At 37.4% G+C, this 24,762-nt stretch overlaps 1 protein-coding gene across 2 annotated transcripts in view; it reads right to left on the reverse strand.

The window, feature by feature from the left end:
* The window catches only part of LOC129243667 (gamma-1-syntrophin), a 242,349-nt gene that overhangs the window by 89,673 nt on the left and 127,914 nt on the right, over nucleotides 1–24,762 (reverse strand). For both annotated transcript variants that reach the window (XR_008582333.1, XM_054880859.1), the window contains one exon: nucleotides 17,037–17,261. Coding sequence is in view for 1 of the 2 variants with exons in the window: in XM_054880859.1 (XP_054736834.1) it covers nucleotides 17,037–17,261 (225 nt within the window). In the remaining variant the exon portion in view is untranslated. The remainder of the gene's footprint in view (nucleotides 1–17,036; nucleotides 17,262–24,762) is intronic.

A 24,762-nucleotide genomic window follows, 5' to 3' on the forward strand; every position in this document is an offset into this window, starting at 1 on the left:
GCTTTCCTAGATTAAATTTCCATTCACTATTGGGAATTCAACCCTATGGTGCATGATTGCGTAAGTGTACCTAGTAATGCAAATTCATTTTATAGAAATAATAGCAAATGGAGAGAAAGATGAGCGACACGAAATTAATAAACAAATGATAAAAAATAATAAAAGGCGAAAGATTTATTCGATAACTGAAGAGAAACCAGAGTGAAGACATAACAAAGCAGTGATAACTAGAGGCAAAGCATAAATAGAAAATAGAAAATAATTTTTATTGTTCACTAGAGTCAACAAACGTACATTTTCGTTGCCCACCCAGTTATCCAACTAAGCTACCAATCATCCAACTGAACTCAGCCGCGATTTGCGAATGGCTGTGAGCTGTTGGTGGCGTACTTAATTTGTAAATAATGTGACAGCGTCGTGGAAATAAGCGAATTAAAAAGTTTGCCCACTTTAAACTTGGCTCAGTGGTTTGTATGTAAGTATGAGAAGAGCAGTTGCGGACGCACAAAGTTACGAAATAAAATATACTTGCCGGATTACCAGGTTTGTTTAAATGTATAGGTGTTAGTTGGCGTGGCTGGTCCACTTTACAAAAAACAACAAAAAAACACATTTACGCGTAGCTCTATTTTCTATTAATCAAAACTTTGTTACTGTGCGCTTTGTGAGGCGTCTAGACCTGCGACTTGGCCAATGCGATAAAATTCAATTATTTCAACAGCTGAAATAAATAGCTTTCTCGAGAATTCATAACGGTAACGTACACATCCATTCGGGGAAAAGGAAAATGCTTTTCGTGTGTGCTGAAATAACAGTTGTTCCGCTTATTATGTTCGTATTGCGCTTATACTGGTGCCTTCAAAAATCAATATCAATTATTGCTTTACTTTAGTATTTCCGTTATATAATATTTGAGTTTAAAATATTTACATTTATTTATATTGAATACTAGCTTTAACCCGCGGCCCCGCTCACGTAGGAGTAGGTTTGAGGGATTTAGGATATGTATATAAAAGAATTACAAACAATAATTTCATAGAAAATAATTTTTTATTAATAACCATAATATTACAATACCCGGCATCCGTTGCTATGTCTCGTTGAATAAAATCAAAACAACCAATCAGAAAAATATCAAGCAAAATTATTTTTATTAATCTTCTATCTCAAACCGTTTTTGAACTTTGTATTTGGGTCATAGTTGAACAGCTTATGCGGATTATGAAGTCTAGAGTGTGCTATAAATAGTGGGAAATAGGAAAAACTAAGATCTTTTAGATTAAATTTAAGCAAATAATCGATTATTAGTGACGAATGAGAGTGCTGGCGCGGCCTGGGGGATGTGGGAAGGGAGTTCCATCATAAAAACATGTCTATAACCCTCATTGGGTGAAAAATTTTTACGTCATTTGGTGTTGTTGTTTCGTAGTGATGCGCGGACAACGTACATACATTCACCTTTATAGTATAGATTATTATCCTATACATTTTTGGATTGATTTGCAATTTTACACTTGAGCCTGCAGTACGGGCGGTACCAATCGCTGGTTTTTCCTGACAGAAGTCAGTTGTGAATTGCCAGAAGGTGAATATAAAAACGATTTGATTGATAAACGAACGCAGAACGGGTTGGTGAATACCGGGTAGTAAAATAGAAGAAGATGAGAGCAGACTGCTCTTTATTTATCGCGTCTCATAAATACAACCTAAAAATGCCTCTAGCCAAATATACAAAGTAATGCATTTCAACAACATTTAGATCACGTACAGCCCGAAGTTAAGAGGATATTGCGGCTTTCAACGAGAGTTTTGCGAAATACCTGGAAAACTCGATTCGAGGCCTATCTCAACAACTTGACCTATCTTATGAAACTTTATGGAAAGTTCTTGGTTTGAAAGTGTATAAAGTACAGATGGTCCAAGATTTGAAGCCGGTCGATCTTCCAAAGCGTTGAAATTTCAGACGAGGGTTCTTGAAAAACTCGCTGAAGATCTGCATTTTGGGACCCGAATTTTTTCAGCGATGAGGCCCATTTTTGGCTTATTAGCTACGTCAATAAATAAAATTTCTGTGTTTGGGCTGAAGAGGAACTAAATATTTAAGAAGAGCCATTTCATTCATTGAAACCAACCGTTTGGTGTGGCCTATGGGCTCGAGGAATTATCAGTCCACATTTCTTCAAAGACGAGGTTTCCTCCAATATAACAGTAAATGGCGAACGCTTTTGCGTAATAATAAACAACTTTTTGATGCTGGAAATTGAAACCCACAACATCTTCACAACATTTGGTTACAACAAGGCGGCGTTACTTGCCATACAGCCCGTGAAACAATGGAGTTTAGTGCGCCGTCGCTTCGGTGAGTGATCTGTCTCTCGTCTTGGACCAGTAGTTTGGCCACCAAGATCGTGTGATATCACACCTCTGGACTTTTATTTGTGGGGGTAAGTAAAGTCTAAATGCTTTGTGGATAAACCAACTTCGATTGAGGCATTGGAAGTCAATATTACGAAAGTTATTCACGAAATACCGACCGAAATCCTCCAGCAAATCATTCAAAAATGGTGTTTACGGATGGCCGAATTGCGGCGCAGTTGCGGCCAACATTTCAAAGGGATTGTCTTTAAAAAATAAAAATCATGAATGGTCCTACACAAAAATAATCAATCATATAAATATAAATATAAATAAATCAATTTGAATTTCCGTTGTTTGAATTAAATTTATTGTTCACCCTTTACAAGTAAAAACACTCTTCTTCTTCCTATTTTTTTTGACAGACACTTAAGTGTGTGATTGCTCTACGGACTCAACACGTTTTCCTTTCATGGCGTTGACGGTTTGGCCCATTGGCATGAGCTCCTTGTGGACAATTCCCTTGGAATCGTAAAAAGAAATGAGTATCGATTTGATTTTTGACTTCTCCAAATGCGGGGCCTCCATTCGACACTTTGACGCTTAGTTTCAGGCTCATGTTGGAAACAACACGTTTGATCATCATTTACAATGTTGTGAAGGAAGTTCTTGTCTTTTCTCGCCTCTTCAATGAGGTCTTTCGAATGTTGAATTCTGAGCAATTTTTGGCCCTCAGTTAACTTGTGCCGAATCAAACATGCACAGACCTTTCGTAAGCCCAAATGATCAGTTAAAATGCGATACATCGATGTTTGCAATTTGCTGCATACTTACGGAGGGAAATGAATTTAAGCGGAAGTTGCATGATATTTTTCCTCCATAAGGTATGAAACTTTAATTTTCCGTTGCCCTAAATTCTTAGATTTTGATAATGATTTTGGTTTTTATACCTAAAAATAGTCAATTTAGTATTTATGCCTGGCGAAAATTCAGTTTTCTTTCGTGCAACACCAGATTGCTAAAAATTCTTATATTCAAAGAACTTTCATTAAAATATCTTCATTTGCATCGGGAGAACCTGGAATGTCAGTTATTTAAAACGGGTAACTTATTCACTGTACAAGTAAAATACATCCCAACATCTATTCAAGTACCGAATGCTTTAAGGGGACCCGGTGGGTTAGAAATTTCAAAAAATCGATTTTTTTTTCCATATTTCGATAGTATAGCATCCTACGAATATACTGTAAAATTTTGATGCGGAAATTCCCAATATCATAGCTTCTACAGCCCATTAACTAGGTAGAGAGCAGTCCGCGTACTCCTGTACCTCAAACTTTAAATTCATTCATCTCGAAACAACTTTTGTCGGCCTGGTGTTGTCAAAAAAAAAAAACTATTCAACTGAATCGTCTGAAATTTTAATATGTTGTTTACAACATCAATGACTATCGCCCGTACTAGAATCACAATATAATATTATTTCAAATATTTCGTTTGTTGTTTGATTTTCGTTTTGCTTAAAAAACTGAAAAAAAACCAGAGTTTTAGAGTGTCAAACTCAAAACCGCGGCATTTTGTCAATTTTTTTTTTATTCTAGTACGGGACATAACTACTGATCAATAATTTTTTTTGGTTTTTGTGTTTCAGATAAATAGAAGAGCCAAAGTGGACAACACCGCACAGGTCCAATTTTTGGGGTGGGTCAACTTCACAAGAGCCAAAATGGACAAAACCGCACAGGTCCAATTTTTGGGGTGGGTCAACTTCAGAAGAGCCAAAATGGACAACACCTCACAGGTCCAATTTTTGGGGTGGGTCAACTTCAGAAGAACCAAAATGGACAACACCGTCCAGGTCCAATTTTTCGGGAGGATCAACTTCAGCGCCATTTTTAAAATTATTAAAATTAAAAAAAAAATTAATTTTCATTTTTGTATGTAAAAGAAGTTAAATAAAAAAGCCTAAAAAATTTAAATATCATTTTTCATTTTTTTTATGGTAAAAAAAAAATTCCTGAAAATACCCTACATTTTCGAGCTCTAGACCACCGGGACCCCTTAAATATATTTTTTCTGACTACGCTTTTTAGAAGATGAAAAAATCAAAATTGACATTTTGTATACTTCTTAGTAGAAACTTTAGTTCAATGACTTAAGAGTGAATCTGCTCACATTTTTCTCTATAATAAAACACAGTAGCTCCTCACACCTCTTTCTTAAAAAAAAAAAATATTAGTGAAATAATTGGCTTGCGTGTGAAGTCACATTAAAAAGTTTACTTGTTAAGAAAATTGCCGCCCTGCTATTAAAACTAAAGGATAAATGTGACTTTCCTGTCATTTGTATAAATACATACATAAATGAAGTATTACAAATGGGCGCTTTAGTGTTACATGCACTTGCGAACTTACACATACTATACTTAAATACTTAGAGACTTCTGCAGCAGTCGAATTTACCACAGCCACTGAAAAAACTATCTTTGTTGTTTTTGCGTAACTTGGCTGAAGTGGAGTTCGAATTCACGGTTTCTGCTACTGTGTTCAAAGCAAACCAGAAAGTCATCTGACTGCAATATATATATATATATATAATTGGCGCGTACACCCTTTTTGGGTGCCGAGTTCCTCCTCCTATTTGTGGTGTACGTCTTGATGTTGTTCCACAAATGGAGGGACCTACAGTTTCAAGCCGACTCCGAACGGCAGATATTTTTTATGAGGAGCTTCTTCATGACAGAAATACACTCGGAGGTTTGCCATTGTCTGCCGAGGGGCGATCGCTATTGGAAACAACTTTTTCTTTATTTTGGTGCATATCGAATATATTGCGTCTAATAAAAAGTTTGTTATAACCTTCTTCTTCTTCATCTTTATTTAGAAATATTATCCTGTTCCTAATAGAATCTAATATAATATATTACAAAAATTAATATGCAAAAGAAAAATCAGTGTTGATAATGATCGGATGTTTAACCCGATGCCCAGCACTCTTTCCATCTCATTGGCGGTCTTCCTCGCAAGCGTGTTGTGTTTAATTTCCTGGCGATCACTAGTTTTGCCAAGCAGTCATAGGTACTTCTAAGGACATGTAACTCCCAATCTCATTTTCTTTTGCGGCTCCATTTTACTATATCGAGTATTTCACAAATATCTTTTATGCTTTGATTATTTATAACATCTCGTAGAGTATGACCGGTTATAGCTCTAAGAGTTCGCATTTCGATAATTGGGACTGCACGTTTTGTAGCTGTTAGCTGTAGCTCTGTGCGTGTCTCAATGCCGTACGTCTTTGGTGGTCGAAAGCAAGTTTTAAAAACCCTTACTTTGCTTTTTCTGCTCATTACTGTGTTTCACCATATGACGTCTCGTAAACGATCAGACTCCAACTGCTTTTTGGCACTGACTTCAAACTTCATCTACCAAGATTTTTTAACATGTGATCTTTGTTCTCAAGTAAATTAAACTCTATTCCTAGACTCACCTTCGAAGTGCTCTTCACGGCGAGTATACCGCCAAGAAGGGAGTGGCAGACGCCAAAGTCATGGAGAAGGGGGGAATTACATTTTTATAAAGATGGTTCCAAGCTATACGATAAGGTTAGCTATGGAGTATTTTCGAAGGAATTAGGACTGGAACAATCTGTTCGACTACCAGACTACTGCAGCGTCTATCAGGCAGAGGTTTTAGTTATAAAATAAGTGGCTACTTACATATCTAAATACGCATGCCGTAACAAAAACGACTATAAATATATTCTCGGATAGCCAGGCGGCCATTAAATCAATGAATGCGGCTACACTAAGATCGAAGGTTGCACAGGAATGCCGGCCAGCCCTAAGTGATATTGGTGACGTATTCAAGGTCAGCCTTATTTGGCTTCCGGGGCATAGAGACTGTTAAGCTGATCAGTTAGCCAAAAAAGGTACAGTTCTTCAACTGCTCAGTGATAAAAGTACCATTGGAATACCGATGGCCACAAGTAAACTAATAATAAAAAACAACATTATCCAAGAGGCGAATAGGTCATGGAGAGATGAAGATTCATGTGTAACAGCTAGGCTACTGGCCGCAAATAAACAAGACAAAGGCAAAGGAATTGCGTAGCTTCTCAAGAGATGATATCTCGGAGGTCGTGGCTTGTTTAACCGGTCATTGGCTATTTGGCAGGTATTTCTCGAGACTAGGAGTTTTCTCCCGTTGTAGAGATGAGGAAGAGGAAGCAACAGTTGAGCACTTCCTTTGCAATTGTCCAACCCTAGCTAAAATTAGAGCAGGTTGCCTAGGTAAATTCAATTCTCTTACAGAACTGTCTGGCGTGGGGTTGGGATCAATTTTACGTTTCATTAGAGCCACAAAATGGGGCCACGAAGGAAAGTAAATGGGGTTCCCGTGTAGCGCACTGGTATCACAATGGACCTTTAAGGTCTAAGTGAGTTGGTCGTGCAGACCGACTACCATCATAACCTAATTAAACTCCATAACTTGTTCAATACTTTGGCCATATGCAGCAGGTAAGAGATGACGCTTGATGCTGTTTCAAATTCAAAAAGTAGCCATTGCAAATTATCTTCTGAATCTGAGATAAGTACGGAGTCGTCTGCATAACAAACTATCTTTAGTTCCGTGTTTGATAATTTATATCCTTTGGAAACATTTTTAACGTCGCTTATTATTCCATCCCGGGGGCAATAAGGTGAGAATTCAAGAGTTATTCGTACCTGTGCCCCCTATAGCGTCGCGGTCATCTGTGGGTTCATGCGAGAATACATCATTTTATGTGTAAACTCATTTTGTAGGCAATTTTGTGTTTTCTTAAATGTATTTGCATAAACTTCTTCGGCTGCCGTTCGCAAGTATCCCACATTTATATGCATTTTCATATGCACATAAGAGTTTGCTAGCAGCACGCGACTAGTAGACATATCGTGATATCCTTATCGATTTCCCTGAATTTCTGCTCTTTTTAGCAAATAAGTTTCCTGCAGAAACCTCCCCTCTACTCGGTCATAAAAAAAAATCTTTGCATGTTCGCAAATATTCGTTAATGCGGAGCTTAGTAGTTGAAATATTAGTGTGAAAAAGTTTGGTGACTACTCGTACCTTGTTACCACATACACACAACAACAAAAAACACAAATGTAGTAAGAAATAAGCAAACAAAAGCTTATAGCTATGAAACTACTGCATTGAACAGGCGGTCATTGTACTGCGAGCGAATGAGCAGACTAAAAGGTCCTTTGATTGCCAACAAGTAACTTTAGGTATTACATACTTGCGCACACGAATACAAACGAATATTTTGATATTTTGCTAAAGAACAAAAGTTCTCGAACAACCAACAAAAAGTCGAGAGCTGTGGCCATTGGACATTGTCGGAAAGTTATGTTAGACAGAAGTTATAAAGCTCAAGGGCGGTGACGCCATGCGACTGTAGATGTGTGTATGTATGTATGTATGTAGGTGCATGTATATGAGTAGTATGAGCTTAAGTGGTGGTGTTACCGCAACTATGTATTGGGACATATGAGTATTGTGGCTGCCTTGGCTTGTGATTTTAGTGTCTGGACATGGTCTTAAACTGTTATTTTTATGAAGGCGTGCGATATGCGCTTGAACTCATATGCTTGCTTGCATGCCTTTGCTAAAATGTCCGATTCGCAGGTTAGTGAATTTTCGTGGTGTTAATTTTGTTTGTTTCCATGCCCTTGACTGCTGAAATTTTGCAGGCAAAAGGTGAAATAATTATGTAAATAAGAAAAATATACTAAAATGTTTCCAATCTAATTTTGTTCAGAATGGTAGTGATTCGGAGTATTATCGCTGTTTAGATCGATCTCTAAGGGGTTATATGCAGTTAGAATTTTCAAAAAATCTATTTTTTTTTCTTAGTGTACATATATTTTAAATTTAATATCGTTCCGGTGTATGTTTTCGAAGTTATACGCAAAATTTGAAAAGGCGTTTCAAAGTGCTTGAAAGTACAAAGCAAACTTTAAACGCGTTTTTCTCGAAATGGTGTTTTCAAAGTCGGGGACCAACATTCTCAAATTTTAACACGAGCATCTTAAATATATTTTTAGTGATTATTCGAAGATTTTTTCTCATCGATAATTTTTTTTTTTTATAAACAATTTAAGGCCGAAATTTTGGTCAAAACGGTTTTTTTTTGGAGAAACTGCCTTTTTGTCAAAAAAGTTTATTTTGCTTATTCCTTTGATTAATTACTAAACTTAATATTACTTATTTTATTATTACTATTACTATTACTAAAATCTGTTTGGCTTTTTAATTTCAGGGGATCCAGTTCAGAGATATAGTGATCAACGCAAAACGTCTTTTTTACTAATACTAAGTCTTAAAATACAGTTAAAAGATAACATAATATGTGTACAAATTTTTAGATCAATAAATTTAAAAGTTTTCTCAGAAAAAAATCTGGAAAATTTGCTTTTTTCGGCTTTATATAGCCCATTAAATCAATCTTCAACTCTGAATTTTGGGCACCTACGTTTTTCAATTGATGACATCGAACATGGAATATTAAGCTTCAAACCCTCCTAACCATATCGATGGACTTTCTATAATTTTTCTAAATAAATTCCCGGCAGTTATTTCGCCTCTAAAAATAATCTTAAATAATTTATTGTTTTCTGGAATTTTCATCGGTCACTGGAAACTAACTTTTAAAAGTTGAATGAAGTTAGTAATTATCGACTAATTTCCAAGCTCTTGATATTTTCTAATTTTTTTGAAACCATTGCCAAACAAAATATGTCTTCTGCCACTAAAAGCCTAATTTCGTGCAATTAGCAAGGATTCGTCACTGGACGGTCCACAGTTTAGTGAGTGAATATTGCATTTTTAGTGAATATTGCATTAAAGCCTTCTCAGTAAGGCAGCAGTAAGTATTTTTCCACAGATTTTGACGGAGTCTGTACATTTTATTTATAAATAATCTCCGCTTGGGTCTCACTCTGTTTTCCTGGAGTGGTTAAAATACTATTTATGCGGAAGGCGTTCTGTGGCCACAATTGATGGTACATCCTCTGAAACAGTCATTGCTTGCTCTGCAGTGCCTTAGGGAAGGGTTTTAGGTCCGCTACTCTTTGTGTTACTCATCAACGACATTAGCATTTGCTAATTTTCTGTTATATTATATGTTGACGACTTCAAAATATTTTCAATCATAAATAACACAACTGATGCATGCGGGCTTCAAGCAGATGGAGACAAGATTGTTATGCGGTTGCACAAATCTCAACTTCCTTTAAATATCAATCAATGCCATGCTGTCATTTTTTCCGAAATCCCTATTGTCTTTAATACTTCTAATAGCATATCTAATATTGTACCTCAATCAGCTAAAGAATCTAAAGATTTAGGTCTAATTTTTTACAGTAGTTCTTCATTTAATAGCCACCTTAATTTCATCTTATATAAATCAAATTCTGTCTTAGGTTTTGTAAGACGACATAGCTTAAATTTTATAGACTCTTATACCCTGAAATTGTTGTTTATTGTACTCGTTCGCTCCAGGTTGGAACACGCCGCCTTCATTTGGAGGCCATATCATGAAATTTTAATCGACAGGATCGCACGTGTGCAAAAGGTGTCTCCGAAATTTCTACGGAGGCAAGAAAATTTTGTTTATCCTATCCAATTCTACTGCAAATATAAATAAAATCGCTGTCATAGTACATTAAAAATTTCAAAGTAATTTCTTCCAGTCTCGCTGAAAATTTTTGGAAAAACGTTCGTGTATGTAATAGATAATTGATCACAGAAGTCACTAACAATCACATTTTACGACACCTGTCATATCTATCACACAACAGTGTGAGTTCTCTCATGTCAATTGACCGCCAATATCATGTGATTTGACACCGTTGGACTTCTTTCTTTCCGGTTATTTGAAAGAAAAGGTGTACATCGATAAGCCAGCAACAATTCAAGAGCTAAAGAATGAGATAATTCGGCACATTAACGGCATAGAACCTCAATTATGCCTCAGCATCATCGAAAATTTCGACCATCTGATGGAGGTGTGCCGCCGAGGCCTCGGCAGCCAGTTGGCTGATATTTTATTCCATACGTAATTGCGCCATACTAATATTATCATAATAAAGAGAAATGACAATAATTTCCTAAAAAAAGTGTATTTTATTCATAATCAACACCGGCCCTTGAAACTAAGCCACCCTTTATATGATATATATAATATATAATATATATATTACTTTCAACGTCCGATGCCAACCAGAACTTGATTAGGAACTTATCGGGTTTATTAGGCATATAATGCGTAAATCGGCATCTTGATTTTTTCACAAATAGCTGTTCATCAACAGTAATATTTGCATCTGGTTTGTAGCAGTTTCGACTATTTTCTATAAATGAATTCCACACTTGGAGGAAATTGCAATGGAGGCATCTAACACTTCTAAAGTTATATTTCATTTGGAGCCTAAAACTCGACGTGCTTCTGATTCTGTCCACGTTTTATATGCACATTCTACAATTCCCTGGTCAAGTATCAACGAAAACTCACTCCTTATGCTCTTCATAATGTTGCGTTTCGAATATCCCATTTGCCCTGATATTTCTCTAAAAATTGTATGAAGTGGAGATCCGCCAGTTTCAGAATCTTGCTGAATTTTTTGCCAGCCGGGATCATTAACTGAAGTTTCAATATTCTGATCGTTTTCTTCGCATTCATCTTCGTAACTGGAGAACAATCTTATCTTTTTTCGTCTCCTACGCGTGTTCACAATGTTCTCATCCTCATTATCATAGGATGTAGCTCAGAATCAGTGCCAAATGGATTAGTGTTAAATGGGATCCCCGCTCCCAGAATTCTCATCTTCATCTGCTTCAGAGCATAGTTCGCTTATATTAATTATTTCTTCAAGCAATTTCCTTTGCATTGACATTTTAGGGCAAACTTTTTGAATTTGTATTCGAAAAATTCACCAATAATAAAATGCAGAAATTAGTATTTGCTATTTTTATTTGTTTATTGTCCCAACTTTGCAGCCTGTTTTATTATTACAAATAGAACTAATCACATCGCGAATATTTGTAATACCGCGTACAGAGCCAGTAATCTAATTTGAATGATCGCTATTTTTCCTCACTTCGTGAGTTACCAACGGTTCATATTAGAGTTCATATTATTATCAGGAAAAACGAAAGAAGAAGAGAAATAAGTATTGAAAAATTAAACTGCTGTATATTATAGAAATAATCGTGCAGTAAGCTCAAGAAAAATAAAAACCTGGAATTTAATATGATACTTTTTATTACTTCGTTTTATATTAAATTTGTGCTTATTTAAGTAGTTAAGTCGAAGTTGGACGGAAGAGTTGGTAGGGGGGATTCTGCGAGGACCTTCTCATCAAGCTCAAATTTAAGCTGTTTTCCAAGCGAAGGTAGCCGCATTTGAAGAAGCAGTTGATTAGTTGCTTACTTCTGTAATTACTGTAAAGGACGTAAATATAAACTCCGACAGCTAAGCGCTAATTAGGGACTTGGGCTTGTTGTTTGAGCGCTCGAAATAAGTAAGTGCCTGACTTCTCTCTAGATTGCATACGAATACTTCGATATTAGACTCATTTGGGTTCCCTGTCACAGCGGCATAGGTGTCGTTACCGGATATTGTCTGCTATGTGTCCATGCGTTGAGACTTGTGGTTGCTGAAAGTCCTTTCTGCAGAATTTGTCCGCAGGTCGAGGTGAAATCATCTCAGCAACTTCTTTTTAGCTGCCCTACTCTCGCAGGGAAAATATTTAGACATCGGGGTTCTCACTTCTTTGCTACGCCTATGTATATGCGCGTTTGAATATCACATATGAATTTCATCAGTAGCTTGAATTAATTAGCCACTGTTGGTCATCAACTTCTAATCCAAAGCCCTTCTTCCTATTTCAACTTGTTTGGTTCTTTTATTTCTGATTTATTTTGAATATGAGCCAAAAGAGGTCATACACAAATTGTCTCCGAAATACCTCGACCTCAGCGGTAACTAGTGGCGATATGAATATCTTCTGAAAAGCGCCATAAATGCTATAACTGCCGTTTTGCTTTTCAAAGATGTGACTATCGCACCACCTAACGCATTTATTCTTATATGGATATTGGGACCTGATCTATTCCCTACTGATGACTTAGGGCCTTGAATTAATGGAGAAGATATCGTTTACAAATAATCGAGACTGAAAGCGATACAATGAAATCTACTCGAGTGATTTATGACTGAATACCGGCTCCCGGATTCGATGTCCATTCTGAGGATTCAACACTAAATTATACATTTTGTTATTTGAAAAATAATGTAAAAAATTCTAGTTTTTATGTTCTATTCAAAATAATTTCTTCCCTTATACATTACTTAGAAAGTGCGGCGAGCATTGAAATATATTCAAATCAACGCTAATTTAAGCTACACACCTTTTTTACTACTTTTCAAAATTTCACTTATCCGATTCCATTAATTTCTAAAATCCTACTTCAATGCCTGTAATTTGGTTGAACTTGATTCGATGTTTGCAAGTCACAAATTTATTAAACCGGGCGATGTCCAAAGTCTAAAAATTAAGAACTGACGCCAACTACTAAATAACCAATAGCATTTTAATATAAATGCATAAGAACTCTTTTATTCACGCTCGGCTAAACAAACTGTAAAACCAAACAAATTTGCAGCCAAAACAAAACACGACACTTTGGCCATAAATGCCAAGTGGCTAGCACTTAAGTGCGGCCTTGAGAGCTGTGTCAAGGGTCAACTGCTTTCATAAGTAGCAAGTCTAGCACTGAAATGCAGCGATTCGTACATTTTTCTTGATCCTGCAGAAATTAATTACAACTTGTTGCTAGCCCGAAAATTGCTTATATACTTATATATAATAGCAGGGCGACATACTGCAAAGTTTTCACTGTTTATTTACTTTTTTTTATTTTTCATAAAAACATATCTCATGCTGTAAGCTCAAAATTTTCTTTATATGTACCAACAATAATTTTAACAAAAATCAAAGCTATACAACAAATTATATGGGCTATAAATTTGGCTGCATACCCAAATATTTTTTTTAATTCTGAATAAAAAGATTTTGAAATTTTGATAAACCTTTTTTTTTTAATTTTTGCACAAAGTGTGAATTATGGTATAAACTACATATAAAAAACAGCAAAAGATATTAATTCAAAAGAAGCTTTCCTGCTATTATTTTGATAACAGGTGTAAACTTAAATATATCGCGAATTTTGTGTTTTATCAAAAATTATTTATTTATTCATTAATATCTATTTTGTCCCCTTCAAAGTAATCTCCACGAGATATTATGCACTTGTGCCAACGTTTTTTCCAATCTTCGAAGCACCTCAAAAAATCATTTTTTTTTTCTTGTTCAGCTCTTCCTTTCGTGGGCCTCTTCAGTTTCGAGAACAAAAAAAGTCACAGGGGGCCAGATCTGGGGAATACGGTGGCTGTGGCATCATTAGTGCGTTGTTTTTGGCCAAAAAGTCGTGCACAAGCACCGATGTGTGAGTAGGGGCGTTATCGTGACGCAAGAGCCAATTTTTGTTCCTCCACAAATCCAGCCGTTTCTGGCATATTGCTTCTCGCAAATTGCGCATAACCTGCAAGTAATATTCTTTATTGACCGTTTTACCCTGTGGCAAGAACTCATGATGCACAACGCCCCTGCAATCCAAGAAACGGAACTTTACATTCGACCGAACTTGGCGCGCTTTTTTCGGTCTCGGTTCGTGCGGCAACTTCCATTGAGATGATTGAGCTTTGGTTTCCACGTCATAACCATAAACCCACGATTCGTCACCAGTTATGACCCTCTGGAGCAAATTTGGGTCGTCGCGTTGGGTCGACAGAGTCCAACATCTCATTAGAAATGTTCATGCGATTCTGCTTTTGGTCGAAATTGAGCAGTTTTGGTACGAATTTTGCGGCGACCCGTCTCTGGTCAAATCATTGAAAAAAATCGAATATCGCGCCAAAGGATATATTTAGGTCCTCAGCAACTTCTCTAACGGTGATTTGACGATTGGCAAACACCACTTTCTTCACTTCATCAATTTTTTCGTCTGCTGTTGAAGTGGTCGGGCGTCCGGCACGCCAGCACGCTTTTCGCCATTCACATCTTCTCGGCCTTCTGAGAACATTATGTAATACCGATAAACGTTGCTTTGATCCAAAGTAGTTTCTCCGCTGTCAACAATTAACTGAATATTTAAACTGGCCGAACTCGACGGCATAAGTGAGAGACATGAGTACCAACATATCGCCACAAAAAAATCGAGATTCGAATATACGTAACCTGCGAAAATTCAAAATTTACGATACTTTTTGAACACACCTCGTATATAATATATTTTTCAGGCTGCGGGTCTGAAATTTCACATTTCGAACTACATCCGATGTAAAAATGTGATTACGTATTTTTAATAACTTCTACTTCTGCTATGTGACACACTGGCTCAAAAGTCTCGGGACTAATGCATAGATGGCACAAGTTTTATTGCACTCACCTCTTTTTCAGTTAGTACTAACCTTAAAAAGACAGCTGTTAATTAATTAATTTCAATATAATTCTATCCATTTGTGAGTGAGTTATTGTGCTAAGATCGACGCTACTTCTGTTATTTTCAAAACAATGAATTAAAAAGAGTTTCGTATCTTAATTTTGAACTGCTTCTTGATGGGGAAAAATACTGTTACTACATAGCTTTAGTCTTAACTAACCCGAAAATGGGTACGTCAAGCCTTACAAGATACAGAAGGCGCATGATCTCACACCAAAGCAGCTTCGCTTAGCCGAAAGCCGTTTTCTGACGAAAAAATGTTTCAATTTAATCAATTCGTAAACTCCCAAAACGATAGGGTTTTTTGACCGGCCGTTCATATGAGAATTTGAGTTATCGATTGGCCACCAGGAGGCAGCACCCGCCACAGGTAATGGTTTGGCCCGCTGTAACTGCAGATCGGCGCTCTCCAATCGATTTCATTGAGTCTGGCGTCAGGGAAAATGCGAAATATTATCGGGAAAGTATTCTGGAGGTTTCTTTGAACTCGTGGGCAGACAAACATTTCGGTGGCAGACCATGGACGTTTAAACAGAACTCGGCATCGTCGCACAAAGCTCGAGTGAACCAAGAATGGCTAAAAAATAACGTTCCGAACTTCATAACGTCCACACAAGGGCTCTCAAATTCACCAGACACGAATCCGATGGATTATTCTCTTTGGGCCATTTTGGAGAGCAAAGTCCAAACTAAAAGATTCATTAGTCCCAAGGCCATTGTCTGCGAGTAGGTCAAAATACCTGCAAGTCACATTCGAGCAGCTTGCGATTCGATTCTGGACCGTCTCAAGGCCATAGTCAAGGCAAAAGCTGGTCATATCGAGCAAAAGTAAATTGATTCTTAATTTTATGTTATTTTCACACATTTTGTTCTCTGAGTTGTACTAAAAGTAATTTTCCAAACTAAATTTTTCGCCTTTTTAATTGGTTACACTTCGAGTGCCGGACCCTGTATTATTATAATACATATATTTTAAGGTTAATAGGCATTTAAAAAAACTAAAATTAAACTATGTATTTATAATAAATATCCAGAAATTTCAATAGGCGATCTGCTGAAAATGAAAGTTTAGTAATTTTACGTTAGTCTTCAGTTCCTTATAGAATTTGGCAATTATTTTACCTAAAACGTGCAAAAGCGACTATTAGGTAAATGATAATTCAGTAATTTCGAGTTATTTTAAAACATTTTGAAATAATTATCTTGCACATTTTAAGGTGTTGAACTATTGAAATTGTTAAAGTTTAAGTTAAAAAAGCCACCAAATAATTTATGAAGTCTATAACGCAATGTATTGATTTTTACCTACATTCTGTTTACTTAATCAGTGCTGCGGCGTTACTATCTGGCACATCTGCCAGTTATGTAATATTATCCCTGACCTTGCTTCAGCGAGGAATCGCGCATACACATAAGCAGACTGCGGATGGGTGCGGAGCGCACAATTACGAAAGCTCGCACACCGCTCACACACCGCTCACACACGTGGTAAGCACAATGTTGTGTGTAGAAATCGTAAAAAGTAATGCAAAATAATGTGATTATAAGCAAAACTTCGTAGACAAGGCTAAGTTGCCACTAATTGCGGGCCAACATGCAAATTGGCACAACGACAATGATGTGCTCTGCCTAGAGCAGCTGCTGAAGTGACTGACGACCGGTAATTGCACAAATGGCTAGGAGAAAGCATACAAAGGCCACGCACCTACACACACACACGCACATAAAGATACATATTTACGTAGCAACGGAAGTATGCAAACACACATCCAACCGAATTTACCGACCGCTGTATGTGTTCAGGACATTTCAGCAACCGCAAATGTATGTGGAGAGTTGTGCGGGATTTTGTTGCTTGCATTGTGGAGAAATGTGGCATGTAATAGAGTAACCGTAATAACCGTAAACTGTAAAATTGTCATTTGTTCAAGTGGTTGTGTGTAAATTTTCAAGTGGCTGTATTAAACCAAATCGTATGTGCACAATCACCTACACTGCCAACACACATACACATACACCCGTATTCCTGCTGATAAAACAGAAAACTGAGAAAAAAACAAGCAAAAAATTACTTACGCCCAATTTAATTACGCTCGTCACAATGGCCGCATTCCAACTATTCTCGATGCGCAGCAACTCCTGACGCGTTTCGACGCTCAGATAGCGTGGCTCATGTCCAGAACTCTGCAGCAGAAAGCAATGTTGACGGCTATCCACCGTTTCCGATTCTTTCACAACCCGAAACATCGTCTGATAGACTTTGTAAGCCACCAATGCTTTCGACAAACCGGCGACATTTAACTGCAAATACAAAGGAGAAGCAGAAGAAGAGACAAACGGAAGAAATTAGTTAGAATCTGTGAAGATGCTGCGGATTGAAGTAAATGGAGAAGAGAAAATAGAGAAATCAGTGCATTCAACTAATAAATTAGCAACGAGGCATTAAACTAAGGACCGGGCAGCAATAGGAATTATTGCTAGGGCTCAGCATTCATTTACCCGTACATAATTTGCTTCCTACCTAAAAGCAACTGAGCTGTTTAGTTAATTGTAGATAATTTCGCTGCACGTATTTTTTAAGGCGAAGCGCCGAAAGGGATGGACTCACAAACAAAATTACATTTTAAATTGATTGAAATTACGGCTTCATTTAATTTTTCGCAAACAAATGGCCAAAATGCAGCGGCAAAATGAAGTGGGCGTACAAAGTTTGGAGCGCCGAATGATGGGGCGCTTTAATAGGCGCAATTGACCCTCGAAACTAGTGCGCTTATATCCTTTTGCTTTTCATTTACGTTTGTTGCGTTCATAAAGTTTTTCGTATTATTATATTGCATTTGATTGGGTCGTTTTGTGTTGTTGTTTTTATATTTTTGTGTGTTGTTTTTATAGTTTTCCTTTTGTTGGCGTGCAATAGTTCATCCTTGAAACAGATTTATAAACCTCAGCACAATGCCACAATGGGACTAAAATAAGGCAAGAAGATTTGCCACAAAAGTCAGGGTGCTATGAGATTTTACATATTGAAATTTTTATTTATAAGAAAAATTAAAAAAATTAAAAATCTATAAAAAAGTTTCTTTTTAGAAAAACAAGGCTTTATTTAATAAATCGTTTATGAGTACTATATATCTTAGACGAACAGTAAGTTTTTAAATTTTATCAAATGAAAATATTTTAAATATCCATCTTTATTTAATTTTTCTTGTGTCAGCGCACTGAAAACGGTTGGGTTAGGACCAATTAAGCTCTAGAAACTGGAAAAGATAGATGCTGTCTAGTCGACTTCATTGGCCTTTAGAGTATCTTAGGCTACCTCTCTTATGGCCATGGACATAAGGTGTGGTCCGATTGGAGGTACTTTTTCCAATAGGGGGTTTTTGACAGATCACGCGTGACTACTGTTAAACTAAATACATATTTTTTTTAAATATTCATTGACGTTTCATCCTGGAAGGACTTACGCTTCAACATTCACAAATCGTACAATCGACGCTCTGTGAAAAGTGTTCGTCGCGCGCTCAAGCCAACTTATTTCGTGCATAACCGTCTCACCGAACACACTATTCGGCAAACCATCGCCAAACTTGAGAATAATTTTACATTATTGGATGATAGTCGACCGATTAGACCGTGTACAGCCTGAAATGAAGAGAATATTCCGGCCATAAATGAGAGATTTGCCGAAGACCCGGAAAAATCGACACCTACTTGGGCAACGATCTTGCTTCGAAAGTAAATAAACTACAGATAGTCCAAAATTTGAAGCCGCTCGATCTTCCAAAGCGCTATAATTTCAATCGTTGGCCTCTTAAAAAACTCGCCGAAGATCCGCATTTTGGGGCACACATTTTTTTCAGCGATGAGGCTCATTTTTGGCTTAGTGGCTACGCCAATACACACATTTGGGCTGAAGAGCAACCCAAAGCCACTCAAGAACAGCCATTCTATTCATTGAAAACAACTGTTTGGCCCATATTTCTTCAAAGCCGAGGCTGGTGCCAATGTAACAGTTAATGGCGAATGTTATCGCGCCATGATAAACGACTTTTTGATGCCGGAAATTGAAGCCCGTGATCTCCACAACTCCCGTGGTTCTAAAAAGATGGCGCTACTTGAAATACAGCCCGTGAAACAATGGAATTACTGCGTCGTCATTTCTGTGCGCAATTTATCTTTCGTCTTGGACCAGTAGATTAGCCACCAAGGTCGTGTGATATCACACCTTTGGACTTTTATTTGTGGGGGTAAGTAAAGTCTAAATATTTTGTGGATAAACCAGCTTCGATTGAGGCATTGGAAGCCAACATTACGAAAGCTATTCACGAGATACCGACTGAAATCCTCCAGTGAGTCGGATGGCCGAATTACGGCGCAGTTGCGGCCAACATTTAAAAGGAATCCTCTTTAAAAAGTAAATGACATGAATGGTTCTACACAAAAATAATAAAGATTCCTGAATCAATTTGAATTTCCGTTGTTTTATTCTAGTTTAATATCCGATGCCTCTAAATTGATCACCCTTTATCATCCCAACATTACTTTTCGCTGAGCATTCCCACAGCTGTTTAAACCTTCGTTGGACACCTTTTTAAAACCTTCGGTTGGGCACTCGGGTCTAGCCCTTTTTCGACCTGTTCGAGGAGCCGTTTTAAGAGGTTGTATCCATTAAAATAAAAATTTGAATTTTCAGGAAGCTACCTCTGTAACAGGAATATGTTAAATTCACGTCCAAAGCTGAAAGGACCAGTCTGGCTGGACCCGGGTGTCCAACGTAGGGTTCAGAACTTGATTGGAAATTAAGAGTTTGTTTTCGACACTTTGAAACGCTTTAATTTTCTGCCGTTAAGCCAATGAAGTTTATTGTGTTTGGCTGTGTCTGTTCAAGCTTTAATCGAAAATACTGATAATTTATAAAAGGCTTCTAGTAGATCTGTAAACTGCAATGGAAGTATTGTTTTAAGTTTGTAGATTAGTCACTCGTGCCAGACTTTGTCGAACGCCTGTGCGATATCGAGGAAAATGGCGGAGTAGACGCACTTTTTCTTCAAAGCTTCTTCTACTGTATGTCTGTATGTCTATGCACTTGGTCTATCGTAAAATGATTTTCGCTACACCCGAAATGGGTGTGGTTTCTATGGTTTCTTTGAGGGCGAGAATTTCTTTTAAGCGTGTGGTAAATAATTTCTCAAAAAGTTTTCCGAAAATGGAAGTAATGATATTGAGCGATGAGAGGCTGTATCATTTGCATTTTTTCTGGTTTCGAAATCATTATAATTTCCAGGAATTTCCATTGCAAAGGCACATATTTTAAATGAATGCATTCATGAGCATTCTTAATTTACCCAAAGAGGTAAGTATTCGGTTGTTTAGAACTTCAGCTGTTTAACAGGGCAAAACCGATGCTTTTCTTCCTTTTCAGCTCAAAGATTTGAGGAATTATTTCCAAGGGCGTAAAAGGCTCATATCGCAGGATTCTTAGATAGCAGGAGGTGGGATAAAGCTATAAATTATTTGATGGGGTTGAAATATATTTACTTTAAAGGTTTTGCGCGAAACTTCAGCCTTTTTGATATCACTTTTTGCATAAACTTGAAAGTTACTTGATTTTTTAACGAAAGGATTATGAATGATTGGTTTCTTCATATTCGCTGTGGCTTTCCACAAAGAAAAGTTGGATTTCTGATCAGCTGAATGGTGTTCTAAATTCGTGTGTAGCATTTTGCTTTTAAGTTCTTGTAATTTGTCTTTGAGCAGCTTAGTTAATTTATTAAGCTCCGTTCTTAATGGTGGAAATCGGGTTGTTTGCTATTTTTTCCTTATTTTTTTTTTGTTCATTGATGAGACACAGTGTTTCACGTGGGTAACGTTGTGGCACATATTTCCATTTAAAAACGTAAATAGATAGGTAGGGAGGTATAGTGGCCTAGGCCTGCTGTAAACCCATTGTGATACCACCGGGGCTATCCCCTCTCCTCACTCTACATCGTCCTCATTGAACCAACCCGTGGCTTTGATATATCTAACAAGGCTTGTTATTTTTATATTGGCTACTTCTGCCAAGTTATTTAGGGAACTTTTTCCTAAAATACTGAACCTTCTTCTATCCAGAGCCATGCACCCGCATGGAAGTGTTCTTTGGCCTCTTCTTCTTCAATGTCGTTACAGCTTCTGCAATAGTCGTTATAGGGCGCTCCCAGTCTGCTGGCATGCCTGCCAATCAAACAATGCCCTGTTAGGACCCCGAGAAGATTTCTCATGTTTTTTCTGTTTAGTTGGTTCGTTCGGCCCATTTTCCATTCCAACCACGTTATTCTACCTGTTGGCAACACTAATAGTGTGTTTATCTATAAGCATATTGCTAGTTGCTAAAGGTATAGGTATGTTTGCTTTGTCTGGTTGGATCGGTAATGTGGTACCCAATCTCGCCAGTTCATCTGCTTTACAGTTGCCTTCTATGTCTCTATGAGCCGGCACCCAGAGCAGGTTTATCACAAAGTATTTATGTAGGGCTAGTAGGTCTTCTCTGATAGCCAATATTTCAGCTTGAAATACGTTGCAGTGATCCGGTAACCGAAATGAGATGTTGGCATTCATTCCTTCAGAATGAAGGCCTCCGCCTACTTGATCATTTAGCTTGCAACCATCAGTATAGATGCTGATTCCGCTTTTGTGGTAAGGGATGTGTTTAAGTGCAACTCCACTGAGCTACAAAAGTCTGTCGTTTGATGTAGGAAGGGGTATTCGTCTAGTATTCTTGCGTGACCTCCTCTGTTAGTGGCTAAGTTGGAAGATTCTCTTAACCTAAGTGCCGATTTCGCCGACAGCTGTTTGCTGTAGGCCTCAAGCGGTAATAAGTGCAGCATGACATTCATCGCTGACGTGGGCGTAGTCTTTAGTGCCGCACTTATGCAGAGACTAGCACCCCTTTGAATACTTTCTAGGCATTTTACTGTTGTTATTTTCTCGAGTGTTGGCCACCAGACTAAGACACCGTATGTCATGATAGGCCTTACCACTGCTATGTATAGCCAGCGAACTATTTTTGGGGTTAGGCCTCATTTTGCGTTATGTTGCAGAGGGTATCTGGGAATTTCCCTCGTGTATCCTTCTTTCCTCTAGATTCTTCAACAATTGATTCATTGCTAGAATCCACAGCAGAGGAGAAAGTACACCACCCTGAAGGGTGCCCCTCTTGACGGATCTGCATATCGTCGAGGGGCCCAACGTCGAAATTACGAACCTATCTAGTAGCAACTGTTCTATAAGTTTCACAAGGCCCTCGGCGACACCCAAATCAGTCATTGCGCTTGTTATGGCCTCCGGTAGGATGTTGTTGAAAATAAATAAAAATATTTACTAATTTTTTTCTCATATAACTACGTGCCTGCATACGCGTCAGACACATTGGAAAATTGACCATACTGCAACTTGGAAATGACAGGCTTTACCATGGACTGCATTCTCCAAAAGCAAATATTTTAAACTCTATCTAGTAGCACACTCAACCACAGTGCCTGAGTGCACTGCCATTTGCGGCTCAACATTTCCATTCGCCTTGAAGCAACAACATTTGCAGCATGAAATAGGATTTTTATCTGCATGGAGTGAGTGCTTTGAGATGTTTTTGTGAAAATATTTCTGTGAAATATATGTGTGTACATATTTTTTCCCCATTTCGTACACACACATACATATACACATAACGCAATGCTCAGAAAGTGCCAAAAGGAAATGCGATTTTCAATTTTCCTTCATTTTTATGCACTTCATTTCCGCTTGCTTTTCCGTTTTTATACATTTTATTTATTTGCGTTTTGTTTTTTTCCTGATTTAAACAGAGCAATGAGGATTCAATTTTTTATACAGTTATTTTCATTTTTATTAACCATGAGTTTTTCTTTGAAATCATTGCTTATTTGCTTACCGCAGCACTTTTTTTCATGGTATTGCAATTGCCTGTTCCGAATTGTGCTAAGTTGGCTGGCGCCAGTTGGCTGTCAACTTGTGTACGGAAATGCAATTGATTATAAGTGTAGGTATGTATGTATGTATGTATGTACGCATGCAACGGAAGATGCTAATGTTTATCCCTTTCTTTGCTACTTTTTCTGTGAAGTTTTCAAAAACAAGTATATTTTGTTGCAGCTCTAATGAAAAGTACAAAGGTAGAGCGGTGTGTATGTATATTTTCAACCAAAGTCCACATGGCGTATACGTGACATATGTTCAAACATGTGTTCATGTAAGTACATATCCCATACATATTTAGAGTAGTTATGCTGACGGTCAAATAGCGGACGCGTATACGAAGAACATTTTCCGCTTTGAAAATGTGAATTGCTTCGTGTGTTGTTACATTAAAGTTCAGAAATATTCGCTAGTCGTAGTCAGGTCGGCGGACTGGGGAAAATCGATTTTGGACGCTCCCGGCTGTTGCAATCATAAAGAAGTTGAGTTGTGGATATTTACTGACATATGCTTGCAGTGTTAGAAACGTATTTTGGGGGAATAAATATAATATTATATTCCCATATGTACAACGAAATAAACAGTAAAATGATTATCAAAAGAAATAGTTTTGAAAAAATTGGGTAAATTTTTGAAGCGACTTTTCTTTCGCTCATTTATTTCTTATCTTAGTAGTGTAGTAAATGTATACAACATAGGTATTTATTGTTGCTTTTTACTATTGCTTTGTATTTATTATATAACAGTTTTCCCTTTCATGATACCGCATTCGGTTGTGGATCTCTTTCCCTCTCACCTGTGGATATACATACAGGGTGAACGATATGAAACACACCATATACAAAACACCATAACTTTTTTGTGTTAAATAAGTTTTTATTGATTTCAAAGACAAAATTGTTCAAAACTGATTACAAATTTAACATATATTCACTTTAGCTCGATATGACCACCTTTTGCCTTGAAACGGTCAAAAATTGAGTTGCATGCTGCACGAATGTGATCTTGAGGTATTTTGGCCCATTCTTGTATAATCGCTTTTTTCAGCACCGACTCCAAACAGCAGATATTTTTATGACGAGCTTTTTCATGGCAGAAATACACTCAGAGGTTTGCTATTGCCTGCCGAGGGCCGACCGCTATTAGAAAAATGTTTTTTCTTAATTTTGGTGTTTTCACCGAGATTCGAACCAACGTTCTCTCTGTGAATTGCGAATGGTAGTCACGCACCAACCCATTCGGCTAAGGCGGCCGCCTGAATTATGTCCATACATTTTTATGCACTAGGTAATTTGAACGAAAAAATCATTGCTACGGCACGGTAATTCGAACTCATATGGTTAAACACTCGACAATTCAAATTTTCAAAGTTCCTTGGTGTGTTAGTAAGAACTTTGAATTTTGGGACTCCCCTGAAAATACCTTTATTGTGCGTGGTTGCGTGTTGCGCATGAAATATAGGCACATTTTGACGCACGCTTCCGCACGAATCGCTTCGTTGGTATACAGCAACGAGGAAGATGAAATCGATATAGCAAAAACCTTTGGCAGAGGTGTCAGTTAAGGTAGCAAGAGCCTCATTCGATAACTTTCAAAGCTTCGGTCTACAAAACGAAACTGATGAACGCATATCAGACACTTTTTCTCCTTAAAAAAATCATTAAAAAGTCTGAGCAGCTGCAATGTGTTTCGAAGCAAACCCATACAAATGAGTTCCTTTCAAATATTAATTAATTCACATTATGAATATGTAAAACATTAGCAGTTAAAAAATCACTTGATAATTCGAAGTTTTATTTATTTTTTCCCAAAAATTTCGAACCACTTTATA

This window comes from Anastrepha obliqua, chromosome 4 (assembly GCF_027943255.1).
Source record: "Anastrepha obliqua isolate idAnaObli1 chromosome 4, idAnaObli1_1.0, whole genome shotgun sequence".
Lineage (NCBI taxonomy): Eukaryota > Metazoa > Arthropoda > Insecta > Diptera > Tephritidae > Anastrepha > Anastrepha obliqua.